At 27.7% G+C, this 19,344-nt stretch overlaps 1 protein-coding gene across 1 annotated transcript in view; it reads left to right on the plus strand.

Annotated features, from left to right (window-relative positions):
* Positions 1-19,344, plus strand: part of LOC136074357 (uncharacterized) — a 73,222-nt gene that overhangs the window by 29,425 nt on the left and 24,453 nt on the right. The window contains exon 6 of the mRNA XM_065786663.1: positions 13,940-14,275. Coding sequence (XP_065642735.1) covers positions 13,940-14,275 — 336 coding nt within the window. The remainder of the gene's footprint in view (positions 1-13,939; positions 14,276-19,344) is intronic.

Below are 19,344 nucleotides of genomic sequence, written 5' to 3' on the forward strand. Positions count from 1 at the left end.
GATATAATTATTATTGATGAAAAATATTATGGTACTCCTGGCCTTTGGGAATTGATAGTAAAGTTTAATCATAATAAAGGAGTATATAGTGAAGATGATCTTAAAAAATATCAAAATATATTAATACAAACAGATGCAATTACTTCTGAAAACCCATACAAACCAAAGTTGGTAGTGGAAAATACAGAGAAATAATAGCACCCATTTGGAAAGACATTAAAAAAAAGGAAGCGTGAACCAATTGGAAATGGAATAGGAAGAAGAATAGGAACAAAAATACAAACTATAATTCTTCCTAGCGACCCTGATGCATTAGTTGAAAAGCTTGATTTATGTATAGCTGCATGGAGAGCAGGTAACACTGGAGTAAGAAATGAAGCTGTTGCAATTTGTGATGAATTATTAAAACAAGGTATAATAGATGGTTCAAAGTATAAAGCAATACAAAATAACTTATAATATATATCAGTGTATAAAAAAATATATAGTACATAAAAAAATGCTAATTGTTAATAATAAGAGATATATAAAGAAACATGTTGTTAGAGGAAGTGGTATATTCGAAAGCATAAGAGATTTATTTAAACGAATAAAAGCGTCAAATGTAACAAGAGTGACATCAGCTATGTTGAATAACTGCAATAACTGCTGCTAAATCAGCAGGAAAAGAACTTTCAAAATCAGCAATAGAAGCTGCTAGAAATGCTACAGTTGAAAAAGGAAAACAATTAATCGATAAAGCATCTTCAAAAATAGTTTCACAACCTGTTATTAATTAAAAAATGTAAAGTAATACTTTCAAATTTGGAAGCACCTAATGATCTAATGAAATCTGGACCTAAAGATCTTATTAATAATGGGTCTGAAATAACAAAAAATATAAATAAAATAATGATGAGTTCTGCAATAAGATCAGTAAAAAAAGTAGGTCTTTCAGGCCCATGCAAAGTATCAAATTAAAATGCTATAAGAATAGAAGATATGGTTAAAGAAGGACGAGGACTTCGACTTGCATTAATTTAACTTGCGTTAAATTTTTTATATATTTTTTAAGAATTGTCAATCAAAAAAAACTTTTGTTATATTGTATATAAAAAAATAAAATGACGACTTCTGAAGTATTTAATTTTACAGAAATGCCAATTATAGATTATGGAATTGAAAGATATAAAAAACATGAATATGAACCAATTAATGGAACAAATCTAAATAGTCCTGGAGTAATAAAAATCAACATTGAGCAACAAGATTTGTTCACACTTCCATCTAAAGGGTATCTCTTATTTGAAAGACAACTTGTTAAAGCTGATGGAACAGCTTATGCTAATACAGATGCGTTGGCGCTTACAAATAATGGTCTTATGCAATTATTTACTCGAATAACATACCAGTTATCAAACCAAGAGGTAGAAGCTGTTTATCATCCAGGTCAAGCAACTAAAATGTTAGGAATGCTTAATTATGCAAATGACTTTCAATTAGCGCAAGGATTAAATCAATTGTAGTATAAAGATAATACATCAACAGCAGTACTTGCTGATAACCAAGGGTTTTCAATAAGACAATCATACATAATTCAGAAACCAACTACAAAAGGAACATTTTCATTTTGCGTACCTTTAAGACACATTTTTGGATTCTGATTACGACAAAGTTATTTATGGGCTTAAACATACAATAACTCTTGTAAGACAAAGTGATGGTGACGCAATTTTTAGGCTTGCTGCTGTAGCTGCAGGAAAAGTTAATCTTAATCGAATATCATTGTTTATGCCAAAATTTGATCCCAGCAGATGTAGAAAAGTTTAAACTTTATGGGGAAATTGAAAAAAAAGTGACAATTCCAGTAAGTTTTAGAATGCGTTAGTGTGATACTACAACTGTTCAACAATCTACTTCATTTAATTGGCAATTAGCCGTAAAGACATCTCCTGAAAATCTAAGATAGATTATTGTTGGATTTCAAACAAGTAGAACTGGTGACCAAACTGCTAATCCTTCAATATTTGATCATTGTGACTTGAAAAATATGTACATTATGCTCAATAATAATGACAGATATCCTGCTGTTGATTATAATTTGTCATTTCCGAATCAGCAAATTTCGAGAATTTATAGAGAAGCATCTATGTTTAAAGAAAAATTTTATGGAATGATTGAAATGAACGCAAACAGCAATATAACTCTTTGTGACTATAGAGATTTATACCCACTCTTTGCTTTTGATATTAGCAAACAATCAGAAAGATTAAAATCATCAACAATACAAGTACAAATAAGAGCAACATTTAAAACAGCTGTACCAGCAAATACTCAGGCATATGCTCTTGTATTATCTGATCGAATGATGGAACTTCAATCAGATGGTAATAAATTGAATGTTATTTAATAAATTTTTGAAAATTAAAATTTTTTGAAAATTAATTAAATTTTTTTCTTTATATAATAAAAATGCAGTATACAAAGAAAAGTTTAAAAAATTTATTAGAAGAAAATAACATTTCAAAAACATCTGGCAATATCGCTACATTACTAATGATTGCTATAGAAAATGGGTTATTAGATAAAGAATTTATTATGTCTCAAGTGAAATAAATAAATGAGAAAAGATCAGTTGGAAGACCTAGAATACACCCAGTAAAAGAAGTAGATCCTTCGGATCCATGCAAAGTAAATGAGAAAAGATCAGTTGGAAAACCTAGAATACATCCAGTAAAAGAAGAGAAAAAAGAAATAGATCCAAAATATGAAAGATTAAGAACAATTAAGAAAAAACCAGTCACTATTAAATTAACAAACATGGAAACAGGAGAAGAAACAGTATGTAAATCCTTATATAGTGCAATGCGTGGAACTGGTCATGGATATAGATATCTGGAAATGCGTGATGGGATTGATAATGGTTATAAGATTGAAATATCAAATTTTGAAAAATTAAAAAATAAAATCTTGTCATATAAAAATGGAAAATATACTTCGCATACATATACTAGATGAGGCTGTTCCATATATATCATCAACAATTTTAACACCTGAACCTTTTGTATATAGAACATTGACAATTACAAAAGATCAAGAGATTGCAAAATATAGAAATATTACTTACTATTGTAGAATAAGAGGATGGGGATGCATTTAAATTTCATATGAAACTTTACATATGAAATATTGACAAGAAAAAATATTTTGAAAAATCATTTAAAGAAAATGAAAATTAAAAAAAAATATCTTGCTATATAAAAATGGAAAATAATAAAATGGTAAAAGAATTAAATCAAATCCTTCAGTAATAATAAATAATAATAAATATGAAATATTTGCACAAAAAAACATTAAAATAAAATATCTATCACATCAATATATTCTTTTAAAGTTTGGTGTAGTATTTAATTAAGGTGTTGCGTTAGAAAAGAAATAAATAAAAAGATTAGTTCTCTTCCAGATTGGATTGTATCATATGTTCCAGAACCAATTAAAAAGGTTGCGAATAAAAAATTTGATGAATTAAAATCTACAGTTTTAAATTTGTATCAAAAATATTATTAGAAATCCGATAGAATTTAAATTATCACAATCAGCTGTTAAGAATGTAACAAATCAGTTTTCAGTTAAAGGAATAAAAGGATATGATGCTATATTATTCATAAATGCTGCTAAAAAAAGTGCAATTAAAATACTAAACGAAAATAGAAAATCAAAGGGTTATATAGTTCTCTATTGTGAAATGGAGCGTACTGATATTAAAACAAGAGAAACTATAATCACATCTACACCATTTAGAACGAATAATCAAGTTGTATTAGAAACAACAGATTTAGACGAGTTTTATGAAACATCAAAGCAGAAAATTTTAGAATCCTTATCATCTTTTCAACAGTTAGGATCAGGTTGGAGATTTGTTTTTGTTGAAAAAATGGGTATAAATGTTATTGAGTATAATCCTATTAAAGCTAAATTGTACATTCCACTTGATAAAAATTTAGCAACTAAAAATGCGATAATATAAAAAATGAAAATAATCAGTGTTTTAAGTGGTGTATTGCAAGCGCAATTTACTAATCACAATAAATCAATGAGAGTTCCGTTTGTAGTATATGCTGACTTCATATGATGAAAGTTTTATCAAAAAAATTGAGACTTGTAAACCCAATCCGAATGAATCTTATACTAAACAATATCAGAAACATATTCCAAGTTCATTCTGTTATTATATTAAATGTTTTAATGAAAGTTTTTATCAAAGCAGTCCAGTCACATTTACTGCAAGTAGTGAAACTGATGATGTTGCACAAATTTTTGTTGATAGTTTACAAGAAAATATCATAAAAATTTGTAATAGGATTAAATTTCCAAAAAAGATGATATTTACTCTTGAAAACAATCATGATTTTAATGCCGCAATATCATGTCACATTTGTGGAAAAGATCTTGGAAAAGATAAAGTACGTGACCATTGCCATATTACTGGAAAATATAGAGGTGCTGCTCATCAAAATTGTAATTTAAATTATAAAATTCCAAAATTCTTTCCAGTAATATTTCACAATTTATCTGGTTATGATTCTCACTTATTTATAAAGAAATTATCAGGAGGAAAATTGAGTTGCATACCAAACAATGAAGAAAAGTATATTAGCTTTTCTAGAGAAATTAAAGTCGATGAGTATATTAAAAAAGGTAAGAAATTTGAAGTTAAACGTGAGCTTCGTTTCTTAGATTTATGCCTTCTAGTTAAGATGCTTTATCAAAGAATTTAGCAAAAGACCAGTGTAAAAATATTGGAAAATTATATTCAGGCAAAAAATTAGATTTGTTACTCAGAAAAGGTGTATATCCATATGATTGGGTTGATTCTATTAATAGATTTAATGAGACACAATTACCGCCAAAAGAATCATTCTTTTCAAAATTAAACGATGAAGATATAAGTGATGATAATTACTCACATGCACAAAATGTATGGAATGAGTTTAATTGCAAAACATTTAGAGATTATCTTGTACAATGTTTCAGATGTGCTTTTACTAGCTGACGTCTTTGAAAATTTTAGAGATGTTTGTATGAGTTGTTATAAATTAGATCCTGCTTGGTATTATACATTACCAGGATTAGCTTGGGATGCAGCATTGAAGAAAACAAAAATAAAATTAGAATTGCTAAGTGATTTTGACATGATACTAATGATAAAGGTATAAGAGGTGGAATTAGTATGATATCAAATAGGGTAGGAACTTCTAATAATAAGTACATGGGTGATGAGTATAATCAAAGCAAACCATCAACATTCATCCAATATTTAGATGCTAATAATTTATATGGATGGGCAATGAGTAAACCACTTTCAACACATGGTTTTAAATGGATGGATGAAAATGAAATAGAAAACTGGAAATCAATTCCATGTATACTAGAGGTAGATTAATGATTATAATGATTATCCTCTCGTACCTGAAAGATTAAATATTGATTAAGTTGAAAAATTAGTGCCCAACTTGAATAATAAGAAAAAGTATATAGTACATTATGAAAATCTAAAACTATATGAAAGATTAGGATTAAAGATTACTAAAATTCATAGATGAATAAAATTTGAAGAAAGAGCATGGCTAAATGAATACTTTGAACTAAATACAAACCTTAGAACTAAAGCAACAAATGATTTTGAAAAAGACTTTTAAACTCATGATCAATTCAGTATTTAGAAAAACAATGCAGAATGTGGAAAACAGAGTTGATATTAGATTAGTAACAGATAGAAATGAAGCTATTAAACTAGCATCAAAACCAAACTTTGAAAGTAGAACAATATTTCATGAAAACTTAATCGCAATACATATGAAAAGAACAAAATTAAAATATGCTAAACCAATTTACTTAATAATGTGTATGTTAGATTTGAGCAAAACTCTAATGTATGAATTTCATTATGATTACATAAAGAAAAAATATGCTGGTCTTAATAAGAAAGTAATAAGAATGTTTAAAGATGAGACTGGAGGAGCATAAGTTGAAGAATTTGTAGGGCTCAGATCAAATTTGTATTCTTACAAAGTACACGGAAAAGATAACAAAAAATGTAAAGGAGTAAAGAAAAATGTTGTTAAAAAGTATATAACACATGAAGATTACAAAAATTGTTTATTAAATAAAAGAGATCATATTAGGAAAATGAATGTAATAAGATCATATTCACATGAAATTTACACAGAAGAGATCAATAAAATAGCATTAAGCGCAGAAGATGATAAAAGAGTTATTTTAGAAGATGGTATACACACATTAGCATATGGACACTACAAACTAAATAAAAATAATTTAAGGCAGTAGGTCTTTCAGACCCATGCAAAGTAGGCATAAACTATAACTGAACTATAAGGCAACAAGATATAACTGAAATCTAAAAATAAAAACTTTTTTATAATATATTATGTTATAAAAATGAACAAATCTATCAATGTTGAAGGAATAATTCTACCCAATGAACCACTAACAAATTTTCAATTGATCAAAGCAGCAAAAAAATTAACATTTTAGAGGTGTATTTGTAAGAGATGAATTACCGAAAAATACACAAAGAAAAGAATGTGGAATATTAAATACAGGAGATTCAAGTACGCATGGATTTCACTGGATTTGCTGGTACAAAGACGGAGATAAAAAACTAAGTTTTGACTCTTATGGACTACCACCTCCTGTTGAAATTGTTAATTATTTAAAAAGTCCTGTTTATTATAATAGTGAAAGAGTTCAATTTGGAAATACCTCATTCTGTGGACACTTGTGTTTATATGTTTTAAAAAAACTAGATGAGGGACATGATTTTCAGAATATTATTAATAATTTATGGTAATTTTTTTTCTTTATATATAAAATGTCTATTGATATATTCGGTACTGATACTACTTCAGCTGTAGATAGTTTAACAATAACTTAAGCTAATAACTTGTTCATTAGGAGAGATGGACAAAATAATGGAACTAATATTAGTATGAATTCTAATAAATTAATAAGTGTAGCAGAACCTACTAACTCACAAGATGCTGCTACAAAAAATTATGTTGATAATAAATCACTTAGTCTTAATGAATTAGGAATAATACCAAATTCAAGTTTAACGTGCATTGGATTAAAAAATCAGACTATTTCACCAAATACAGGTACTGATGCAACAACAGTTTTTCTAAAATCTTATGGTTCTGGTATACTGAGAAAACTGTGGTTAGCACTTGAAGGAACAGATCCTGATCATAATGTTCCAGGTAATGTATTTCTTAGAATATACGCAGATCATACTATTTGGATTGGAGATTATTCTATTTCTACAGATAGTGTTGGAGATAATAATATTCCTGAAGCTTGTGATTTATTATTTGCACCACTTGGTGGACCTTTTTATGCAAACTCTTTACAAGGTTGTAATGCATATACAGCTAATGCACTAGGAGGTTACTTTACACTTGATATGCCATTTACTACTAGTCTAGTAATTCAATTATACAAAAGAATTAGTGAAAACATTACATCTTGGATACAACCCCAAATTACAAGAACAACATCAATACCTCAATCATTGTCATTTATTAAATTATACTCAGGAGTATTTAGATTTGTAAACACAACTTATAGTAATGAATATATATTATTAGACACTACAGACAATGTTGGTCAAGGTGTTTATCTTAAATATATTAGAATTCATGTAATTGGAAAATCGGCATACAATTCTCCAAAAAATGCTACTAACTATGTTATACAACCTTGGACACCAATAGTTAGACAATTAGATTCAAATAATAACATGACCACAATATGTCCTGGATTTGATGATAATAGTGTATGCATATACGCCTCATCTGGTTTAGAAGATTTTTATCTTTCTTCGTGGAATGGTGTTAATATTAATTCATTTAACAATGAATCATCTGGACTATTGTATCAATCAAGTAGTGCAATTGGTCCTCAATTATTATCTCATTTTACAAAAATTTTACTGATTCCATGCCTAGTGTTGCTACTGGAAGAAGATTAGTAGTAACATTAAACTTGGTGATGCACAAGTTGGACAATCTGGAAGTTTGATGTAGTAGGACATGCTTTCTATTATGAATCGATTTCACTTGAAAAAATTGATTTAAAAATTACAATAGCTCAGAGTTTGTAAGAGAGTTTGTAACCATAATATATTAATATATTATGGTTGATATATATATTAATTTAGCTCAGTTGAAATGGTTGAAATATGATATGAGAATATGGATAGGGATATGGTTGAAATATGATATGAGAATATGGATAGGGATATGGTTGAAATATGATATGAGAATATGGATAAGTATATGGTTGAAATGACTTATGAGAATATGGATAAGTATATGGTTGAAATGACTTATGCGAATATGGATAGGGATATGGTTGAAAAAAAATGAGCTGGAATTTTATACTACTCATTTTCATACAAACATATAATTCGGACATCAATTTAACTTCACTTAGCATTGGATAAATTGTTAGAATATTTTTTATATGATTCTTTTTATATTACTAAAATGCTGTTTTTAGTGATATCGGCACCATTAATGCATTCTTAATTTATGCATGAAAATAACCATTGAAACATTTTCTGAAGTATCAAAGCTAATAGAAATTGTTTTGGTCACACCTGTGTCTACAGTAAGGTATAGTGGTAGTGCTACCGAACTCTCGAAACCTCATTAAATACAGTGTTTTGACCACTGACACTACCGTAAGTTCAAGTAATATTTTTTTGTTTACAATACTGTACTTTCAAGAAAAAAATTTTAACTACTGTCACTACTGAGGTATATTTTGGTATTTCATTCTGCTACCGTCATATTAAAAAGTTTAATAAGCATTAATTTTCCATTTTATTAAAGATAATTATTAAAATTTTTATTAAATGTTATACAGTAGAATCTCTCTAATTCGAATTTTATGGGGGAAAATAAAAGTTTGAATTTGACAGATTTTCAAACTATAGAAAGTTGATCTTTCTTAAACGCATTTCATGGTGACTTTTCATTTAATCAAATTATGGAGGTTTTCAAATTAAAGAGATTCGAATTAGAAAGATTGTACTGTATTAAAAGGAAGTTTTTAATAATTAATATTAATTAATTTGATGACTGTTATAATAAGATACAAATATTTTTACAGTCTCAGTATTGTTTTTAAGTTTATTAACTGAAGTCAATAATCAGCAAAACAAGATTTATAAAGAGTGAAAAAAATGCCTTGAGCAAGTCCTTTTTGGGAATATTTCATAAAAGATGGTCATAGCAAAGACATTGCTCAATGTAAGTTGTGCCCAGCTCAAGTAAGCACAAAACAAAGTTGCACAACAGGGCTAAATTGTCATCTTAAAGGCTGTCATAAATCAACTTTTAATAAAATTAAAAACTTAAACAGAAAAGAGTTGCAGAAACTACCAGTGAGAATTTGGCAAAGGAATCTTTACAAGTGCCATCAGAGCATGACTCACAGGTTGTTTTCATTCAAGGTGTTAAGAAAATGAAGATGGATATATCAACATATTGCAAAGTGGTAAGGAAGTATAATGCCAATGACAAGAGACAACTTTTGGCTGATTTAGAAATGACGAAATATCTTTGTACGGGTAATCTACCATTTGTAATGTTGCAATAGATGCTTTCAAAGGACTCATGTCATTTCTGCGACCTGAAATAAACATAAAGTTTCCTACAACTTTTTCTTGAAACAAACTTCCAATTTTGCATTTTAGTATTCAAGAATCAGTGATGAGCATATTAAAAAATGATTTATCAAATGTTGCTTCAGTTGGCTTAACCTCAGATCAATGGTCAAGTCAAAGCAATGATTCATATGCAGCCTTAACTTTGCACTACATTAATTCAAAATTTGAATTAAAATTCTTTCTGCTTGACTGGAATGCATTTCCAGAGAGACATACTGGGGACAATAATGCTTCCAAAACTGATGCTATTTTATCAGAAATACATTTTAATAATGACTGTGAAATGACAGCCGTAACCGACAGTGAAACCAACATGCTTTTAGGTAAAAAAAATTTAAAAATACTTTTTTCGCAATGTGCTTATTTACTTTACTTAAAAGCGTCCAAAATTTTGCCTAAAGTTTAATGCAATTCAAAATTTTAAACTATCTTCGATTACTTAGATATTTTAATGAAAAGCGTGCAAAATATTTTTCTTAAAATAAACTCTATCACTTTATTTTAAATCGAATATTTTAAAACATTATAAAAAGACAAATTTATTAACTACAGCAATCCTCAGAATTAAGGTCAGCATTCAGCAATACCGACCTTAAAATGTTTGAGGTTGGCGAAAAATTGCCGACCTTGTTTCTAGGTTTTATGGTAACCCCTTTGTGTCAATTTTTTTTTGTCAACCTAATGCCGACCTCTAAGAGTTTGAGGTCGGCAATTTAATGCCGACCTCATTTTTCCTAAATCCGAGGGTTGCTACAGTGTTTTTTTTTTTTATCAATCTGGAAAGTTAGTCGGTCTGTTTTGCGAATAAATATTGTTTACTACTGTTTATATATATATATATATATATATATATATATATATATATATATATATATATATATATATATACATATATATATATATATATATATATATATATATATGTATATATATATTTTTTTTTAAATATAATTCACCTCCCCAAGGCCAAGAAGGCCACTACAGATGAGGAGGCTACTTGTGGTTATAACCCTCTCTCAACTCTCTAACTCCGAAACACGAACCTTGACGAACAAGGCCACTGCTCATAGAAACAAGTTATATATATATATGTATATATATATATATATATATATATATATATATATATTTTTTAAATATAATTCACCTCCCCAAGGCCAAGAAGGCCACTACAGATGAGGAGGCTACTTGTGGTTATAACCCTCTCTCAACTCTCTAACTCCGAAACACGAACCTTGACGAACAAGGCCACTGCGCATAGAAACAAGTTATATATATATATATATATATATATTATGTTTATATATATATTATATATGGTTATATATATATTATCTATGTTTCCACATTACTTCATCCAAAAAAATGTTGCGGCAGTGAGCTCCCCTCCGCCAATGAATTTTCTGCATTTTTACTTTAATTTTTAAAGTTTTAGATGGGGTTTTAGAAAGTAATAAACTGCTGCTTTACTGAGCATTCAAAAAGGTTTTATAAACTCACAAGTGAAAATGTATATAAAATGTCAAGTCTTATTTTAAGTCTAATTTTTCTTTACTGTTTGTCAAACAGTGTTTGTTGATTTAATCCATACGATGCCTGCATGCAAACTCTGATTAAACTCTCCGCACTTTCTCCCCAAGGTGGTAGTGATACATTACCATGCCCATTGATCTAATTAAAATGTTTGGATTCTTGCTTGATCTGAGAATATTAGAAAAAACTAATATTAAAAAACGTAATGTCGTTAAAAAAACACGAAATGTTGAATTATGGGAACTAAAATTATTTTGTAATGTCAAATTAATTTTTATTTTATTTTAAGAATGAAAAAATCAACTTCAATTAGCAGCAAAATACCGTGTGCAGCACATCTATTCCATTTAGGGGTTATCGAAAGCTTTAAACGGTTAAGGAAGTTAAAGATGTATTCAAGGCCTGTAAATTATTGGCAACAAGAACACACAAGTCAGTTGCAAGTCAACAGAGAATTATCAATGCTTGCCAAAATGTACAACCAAAAAAATCATTAATAAAGTACAACTAATAAAATCATTACTCCATGTAAAACCAGATCGAACAGTGGTTTAATGTGCATGGAATCAATTTTGCACCTTAAACAAGGCTTTGACATTATTTTCTGCTAGTAATTTAAAAACTGATGATGATCAGTGATTTCTCAGAGTGTATTTCTGCAGAGAAACGACCCACAGGACATCTCATAATTCCTGGCCAATATAATATCCAAGAAAAAATTAAGAACTTTATTTTGGCCAAGGATAAAACAACAGCTGATTTTGTTTCTAAAATTTTTGAAAATCTCAACAAAAGGTTCCTTGACTGTGGTTCTAATATTACCAACAATTTGTTGTCGCATTTTTTAGGTCATTTATTGTCAAGGTCATTTATTGTCAAGATTTGGAAAAGAGTGTCAAACAATTAAACAATTGAAACTAAGTGCAACAGGTGACGATTTATCACTCAATTCAATACAAACTCTAGCAATATCTCCAGACCAAGAACTTACCCCAGCAGAAAAGCTTCTTTTTGAGATGATGAATCATGACAGTCCACAGTCTGGGTTCTTGGACACATCAGTATCAAACCTATTTTGGTGCAGAATTAGATGCTTACAAAAGATTGGGGTTCCCACAAAAGAGCTATAAATTCTGGAGTGGTTGAGGGTTCATTCACCACAGTTACCATTACTCTCCAATGTAGCAAAAAAGGTTTTATGCATTCCTGCTTCATCTACTTCATCTGAGGGTGTATTTTCACAAGCTGGAAATTTTGTCAGTTGCAAAAGAACTCTTCTAAAGTCAGAAACAGTGGAAAAACTTGTTTACATTAAAGAAATTATCTCAAGAGTAACAATTAAAAAATGGGAAATTGAAGAAGATATTCCAGAGTCTGAAATCGATTTCAAGGTCTGGAATCCAGACCTTGAAATCGATTAATTTTAATTAAGTTAAACATATTTTTATATTGTTTTCATTGATGTATTCAATTTGAAATAAAATAAATAATAGAACAAAGCTGTGAAACTTTTTTTTCATACTCCCGAACAATACCAACTATTGTTTACTACAGAATCTTAACAAGAGTTAAAACATATACTACCATTAGTAATCCTGATAAACAATAGTAGACATGCTTAACGCCGATGCTCTTGTCATTCCCGACTTTTATCACTACTGCATTCCCTTAGTCTACAGCTGATGCTGAACAATGTTTTAGTTTTTTAAAAAGAGTTGAGGCACTTTTGCACTATCAGGGCAGTTTTCAGTCAGTTTTTGCTGGTTTTTACGTAGGTTTAAAAGATTCAATGCTATTAAATACTTATACTTTATTTTGGGAGTATGCTAGTGCTTAACTCTCTAATCAAAAAATGCTATTGACCAAAGTCTTACTAACAAAGACCAAAGCATCAATTATGCTGACAGCAAGTTGTTACGATAGTTTTCGGTAATATTTCCTGGCCCTACCAAAGTTTTTTATCACCAGCCGCCACTGTATATATATATATATATATATATATATATATATATATATATATATATATATATAATATATATATATATATATATATATATATATATATATACCAAAGTTTTTTATCACCAGCCGCCACTCTATATATATATATATATATATATATATATATATATATATATATATATATATATATATATATATATATATATATATATAAATATATATATATATATATATAAATATATATATATATATAAGTATATATATATATATAAATATATATATATATATAAATATATATATATATATAAATATATATATATATATATATATATATATATATATAAATATATATATATATATATAAATATATATATATATATAAATATATATATATATATACAGTCGCGGGCAGTGAATTGTACACAGCAGTAAATTTCTATGTTTTTATTTCTTTGTACCTGAATTTAAATAAGTTTTAATAGTTTGTATTATTATTTAAAATATATTAGTTATGAAACAAAAAATACAGAATATGTAATCATTGAATTATGAGACGAAAAGATAAAAGTAACCAAAATTACTGCTGTGTACAATTCACTGCTCGGGACTGAATATATATTTATTTATATTTATTTTTTATAACTTTTAGTTAAGTAAAAAGTTTAATAGATATATAAACCTATTTCAAAGTATTTGTTTTGCATTTTTTAGCAAACCCATGTTATATGAAATTAGATGGAGTTTATTTAATTCAAGATGTTTTAATGTTTCTAAATTGTACTTCACAACAAGCAAGTTATGTAAACTGTTCTGCTAATCAAATGTTTGATCCAGCATACAATAAATGTATGGATTCTGCAAATTATAACTTAAACAATTTTTGTATTGGAAAGTTTGATAGCAATTATCGAAACCCATGGAACTGTCATAGTTATATTTCTTGTAATTATTATTCATCAACTAAAATGGATTGTCCGGCAAAATTAGTTTTTTATCCAATGATCGATGAATGTGTTTATGACAATATCTTTCAATGCATTAACATAAGTGAGATTTATTTTTGTAATTTTTATTTGCTAATTTTTTTTACACTTCCTCATACACTTTTTTTACAATTTATAAATGTATTACAATATACAATATATATATATATATACATATATATATATATATATATATATATATATATATATATATATATATATATACATATATATATAAATATATATATATAGCAATATATAACTTGTTTCTCAGCGCAGCGGTGGAGTTATAGAGTTGAGAGAGGGTTGTAGCCACAACCAAAGTAGCCTCCTTGACTGTAGTGGCCTTCATGGCCTTGGGGAGGTAAATTAAAATTTGTATATATATATATATATATATATATATATATATATATATGTATATATGTATATATGTATATATATGTACTGTACTGGAATTACTATTATGGATACTACTGCATATATGGATTACTACTATAATACTATGTTGATTATACTGGAAATACAGTACTGGAATTATTATTATGGATTTTCAAGTTTTTAAATAATAGTTTTTTATATATTTTATAAAAGTTTTTTACTTCAAAAATGATCATCACAGCAAAATATAATCACAGATTATATATTCCAGGTATATTAAAGTTTTTAATACTAGGTTTGACCACCTTTAGCAGCTTTCAATGCTTTCACTCTCTTGGGCATGCCCATGATTAAATCACGGCATAATTTTGTAGTTGCCTTGTTGTGGAACCAGTCATGGAATAACCTCTCTACGAGCTGCGATTTTGTAGTGATAGGAACTTTATGTATTTTGTCCTTCAAAATATTTCATAAATTCTCAATTCAGTTCATATCTTGTGAATTCCCAGGCCATTTGAGCACAGAAAATTCATTCTCTAGGAGCCATGCCTTTGACAACTTGCCTGTATGGCATGGAGCACTATCCTATTGAAAGATATAGTCCTTATCAGTAAACCAATCATGGATTTGAGGAACCAGACATTTCTCTAACACTTCTATATACTTTCTCTGGTTCATCATTCCCTCCACGATATGTAGACAGCTTGTTCAATAGATAGATATCGCTCCCCATACCATGATCTTTGCAGGGAACTTCAATGTTTTCTTAAGACACTCAGCCTTGAAATCCTCTCCAGGCCTTCTTCTAACTGTGTGTACCCTATCATCCAACACAGCAATTGTTGACTCATCTGAGAATACAACCTGAAATAAAAAAATGCCTGATAAGTATCTCAGAAATCATAGTAAAAAAATTACATTTATAGTCATGATTAATACCTAATGATATTAGTCAGAAAACATGATGAGACTGAATAAAATCATATATTAGAAAAATATGAATAAAACCTTATAATAGGTCTAATAGAAAGCTAAATTAATGATTACGTTGGACCAATCTTCTTCTGTCTAATTTTCATGCTCAGCAGTCCAATCATGCCTGGCATGCTTCATTTTGTCTATGAGTCTTGGCTTTTTCCTTGGTCTGTATGCCTTCATTCCCTTCTCCAACAAGCAATTATTCACTATTTTACGGCTTACATTAATGCACTGACTTGCTAATTCCATAGATATCTTTTTGCAAGAACTTTTTCTATCACTGAGGGCCAATACTTTGATTTTTCTTTCAAGTCTAGGGGTAGTTATTCTTTTACGACCACATTTTCCAACTCTTCCAGCTTCAACTTTTCTACCTTCATCCAGCTTTCTTTTCACAGCACTAACTGTTTGTGTTGAAATCTTTAATTTCTTAGCTATCTCTTTTTGTTTTAGGCCACAGTTCTCTAACAAAACACAGATTTGTCCTTATTTTCTAGGACTTAAATCCTTTATTTTCAACATCACTTCAAAGTTGGTCAGAAAACTCAAATATTTTGCTTAAAAGTTTCTTTTTTATTTGTTCAGAACTGAAACCTAATATTTGTAGAATCCAAGTACATACCAGGTACACCATACACCACAGAGAGTAAAAAGAAAGTGACGCGAACTCAAATTAATATATTTCAGAATTTATGGGTATATTTTAGCAATAGTGCACTATTATGACCCTAAAATGAAAAAAGCAGATCAAAATGGATTTCATTTAAAAATCTAATAGTCCCTTTACTTTACATATGCATATATATATATATATATATATATATATATATATATATATATATATATATATATATATATATGCATATGTAAAGTAAAGGGACTATTAGATCAACTTGTTTCTCCGTGTAGCGGCCTTGTTCGTCGAGGTTCGTGTTTCGGAGTTACAGAGTTGAGAGAGGGTTATAACCACTATTAAGTAGCCTCCTCATCTGTAGTGGCCTTCTTGGCCTTGAGGAGGTGAATAACAAAAAAGCAATATATAATATATATATATATATATATATATATATATATATATATATATATATATATATATATATATATATATATATATATATATATATATATATATATATATATATATATATATAGACCACATGAGTAAAACCACAGATGTCACATTTTTCTCGTTTTGAGAAAAATGAAATTTAGTGTTTTAGTGACATTAGAAATCTGTTTGGTAATAATGTATTTAATTAAAAGTATATTTATATATTTAATTAAAAGTATATTTTTATGACATTTTGTCCTAACACAATATATAAATGCAGTTTTTTTGCTAAATACAAGAACTATTTATTCACAGTGTTCTTTTGAAAACAAGACACTCATTTTGGTCATCTGTGCTTTTTTCGTTGTAAATTCATAAAGTCATAAACCACATTAGCTTATAACTATTTAAAGTACTTATTTTTTTAAAGGTAGATAGTAACACATTGTAATATACAACCACAACATACTAAGTGTGTGATGGAATAATAAAGCCGTCTCCCCCCTCCTATTTCTTTTCATAAAAAAAATTCAAATAAAAAATTATATGAAAGTTTTTTTAATAAATAGCATTGCTACTTTATCTCTGAAACTCATCTATTTACCATAATAGATAAACCCTAAACTCTAAACTCATCTATTTACCATAAATGATTCCATGATGTCTGTGTTTCATCACTTTATATCAAGTTTGTTTAAACCATACAAAAAACAACTGTGAACAACACAATAATAAAAATGTGTTTTTTTAATTTTAAAGAACAATAAAATAAATTTTTGAAAAATAAGATAAAATAATTTCAAATAATGTCTTAGAAAATGTTTAGCTTCAATAAGTCTTTAAATTTTTAACAAAAAAGAGGCAACAGAGCTATGTATGCTTGTTTCAGTTTATCAGGTTCTTTGATCTAACCATATGGGATGTAACACACATAAAACTAAATATTTCCAGTTTACCATATAATTAAATTTTAGGTAGCCTTTAATATTTCAATTTCTCTAAGTGAACAAATAACTAAGAAGTTTGGCTTTGAAACTCTGCAAATTTCAGAAATTTCTTTTATCATGTTTATATATAATATTGAATTGTTATGGTTTTTTGTGAGATCGTCTAGTATTTCTGACAGAAACTTTTGATTTGCAACGGCCATGTTTTTGTCACATTCCTTAGAGGTGTCATGCCTATACAGAATGTGACAGAATTCTAATTGATAATGAAACAGTAATGTTGTCAAGTTATTTAGTTTTATGAACTAGATAATTAAATCAAATCAAAACTTTTTATTTTATATTTTGCCTAGCACATAAATTGCAAATCAATTTGATATCCTTTACATTTGAGATAACTGATAATTTAAAATCATGCAGCATAAATCATGCAGCATAGAGCATACATCATCAGACCATCTGTCCAACAGTTTCATCATAGCAATAAAAATATAATTTTTGAGTTGAAAGTATATTAGTGTTTAGAAAATAAAACAGCTGTTGCCTGGAATAGTATACATATTAGTTTCAAATGTTTAGATATTTTTTTTTGTGTGGGAAATCAAAGCAAATTACTTCACAATTAAAAGCGTGATGAGTTGGAAGATATGTAGCTCTTTCCCTCTAATAAAGCATTTAAGCTTTTCTCTGATGGAGCTGGAGCAATACATCCAAAATATTATTTTTTGCTATATATTGTTAATAGTATCAAAATCAGAAATTATTGAGTCTATTTTTTACTTTGTTAGGATACAAAAGGTACACCTTATGAATTAAAACAAAAGTTAAAATAATTCAAGAGAAAACTTTTGTCATTATAAAAAAAAAACTTACTTTATATATATATATATATATATATATATATATATATATTTGATTTATTTTTTTTAATGTTTTTCTGTGAACGTAGCGTTGTTTACTTCATCCGACAAATTTTTCTTAAAGATAAAAATTAGTCATGTGACTTTTATTATCATTGGTTTAGTTTTAAATAACTTGGACAACTGTGTTTTTACCGGGTAAACATTGGACGGCAGTTGTTGTTTCAAAGTTGCCCCTTTTTTAAAATGACCATAGAACTTTAAAACATAGTTTTTTGTTATGGATTTTTAAATTAAAATAGCTTAGTGCTAAAATATCATAAAAATATATAAAACTTAAAATTTTCAAAAAGTGGACATCTGTGGTTTTACCCATGTGGTCTTCATATATATATATATATATATATATATATATATATATATATATATATATATATATATATATATATATATATATATATATATATATATATATATATATATATATATATATATATATATATATATATCATATATATATATATATATATATATATATATATATATATATATATATATATATATATATATATATATATATGTATATATATATGTATATATATATATATATATATATATATATAGTGCTTTTTTTTCTAGAAAAAGAGGTGTCTGAACTCTTTTTTTTACTTTTTTTATATGTTAAAAATGAAGCAATAGACCTTTCCCACAAACTTTCAAATCCACAATGCATTGTGGTAATTGTGTTTATTTAAATCTAAACAATCTGAATAATGTTTTTTTTTTAAGTAGGTATTACTGCAGTGATGAGTTCTTTTAATACTAATTTAAAAAACAAAACAGATGCTAGTTCTTCTCTGAGTTGTTTTCTGGGATCTAAAGCTGTTTTTCGTGAACTTAAATATGATGAACTTAA

The sequence above is a fragment of the Hydra vulgaris genome, chromosome 01 (genome assembly GCF_038396675.1).
Source record: "Hydra vulgaris chromosome 01, alternate assembly HydraT2T_AEP".
Lineage (NCBI taxonomy): Eukaryota > Metazoa > Cnidaria > Hydrozoa > Anthoathecata > Hydridae > Hydra > Hydra vulgaris.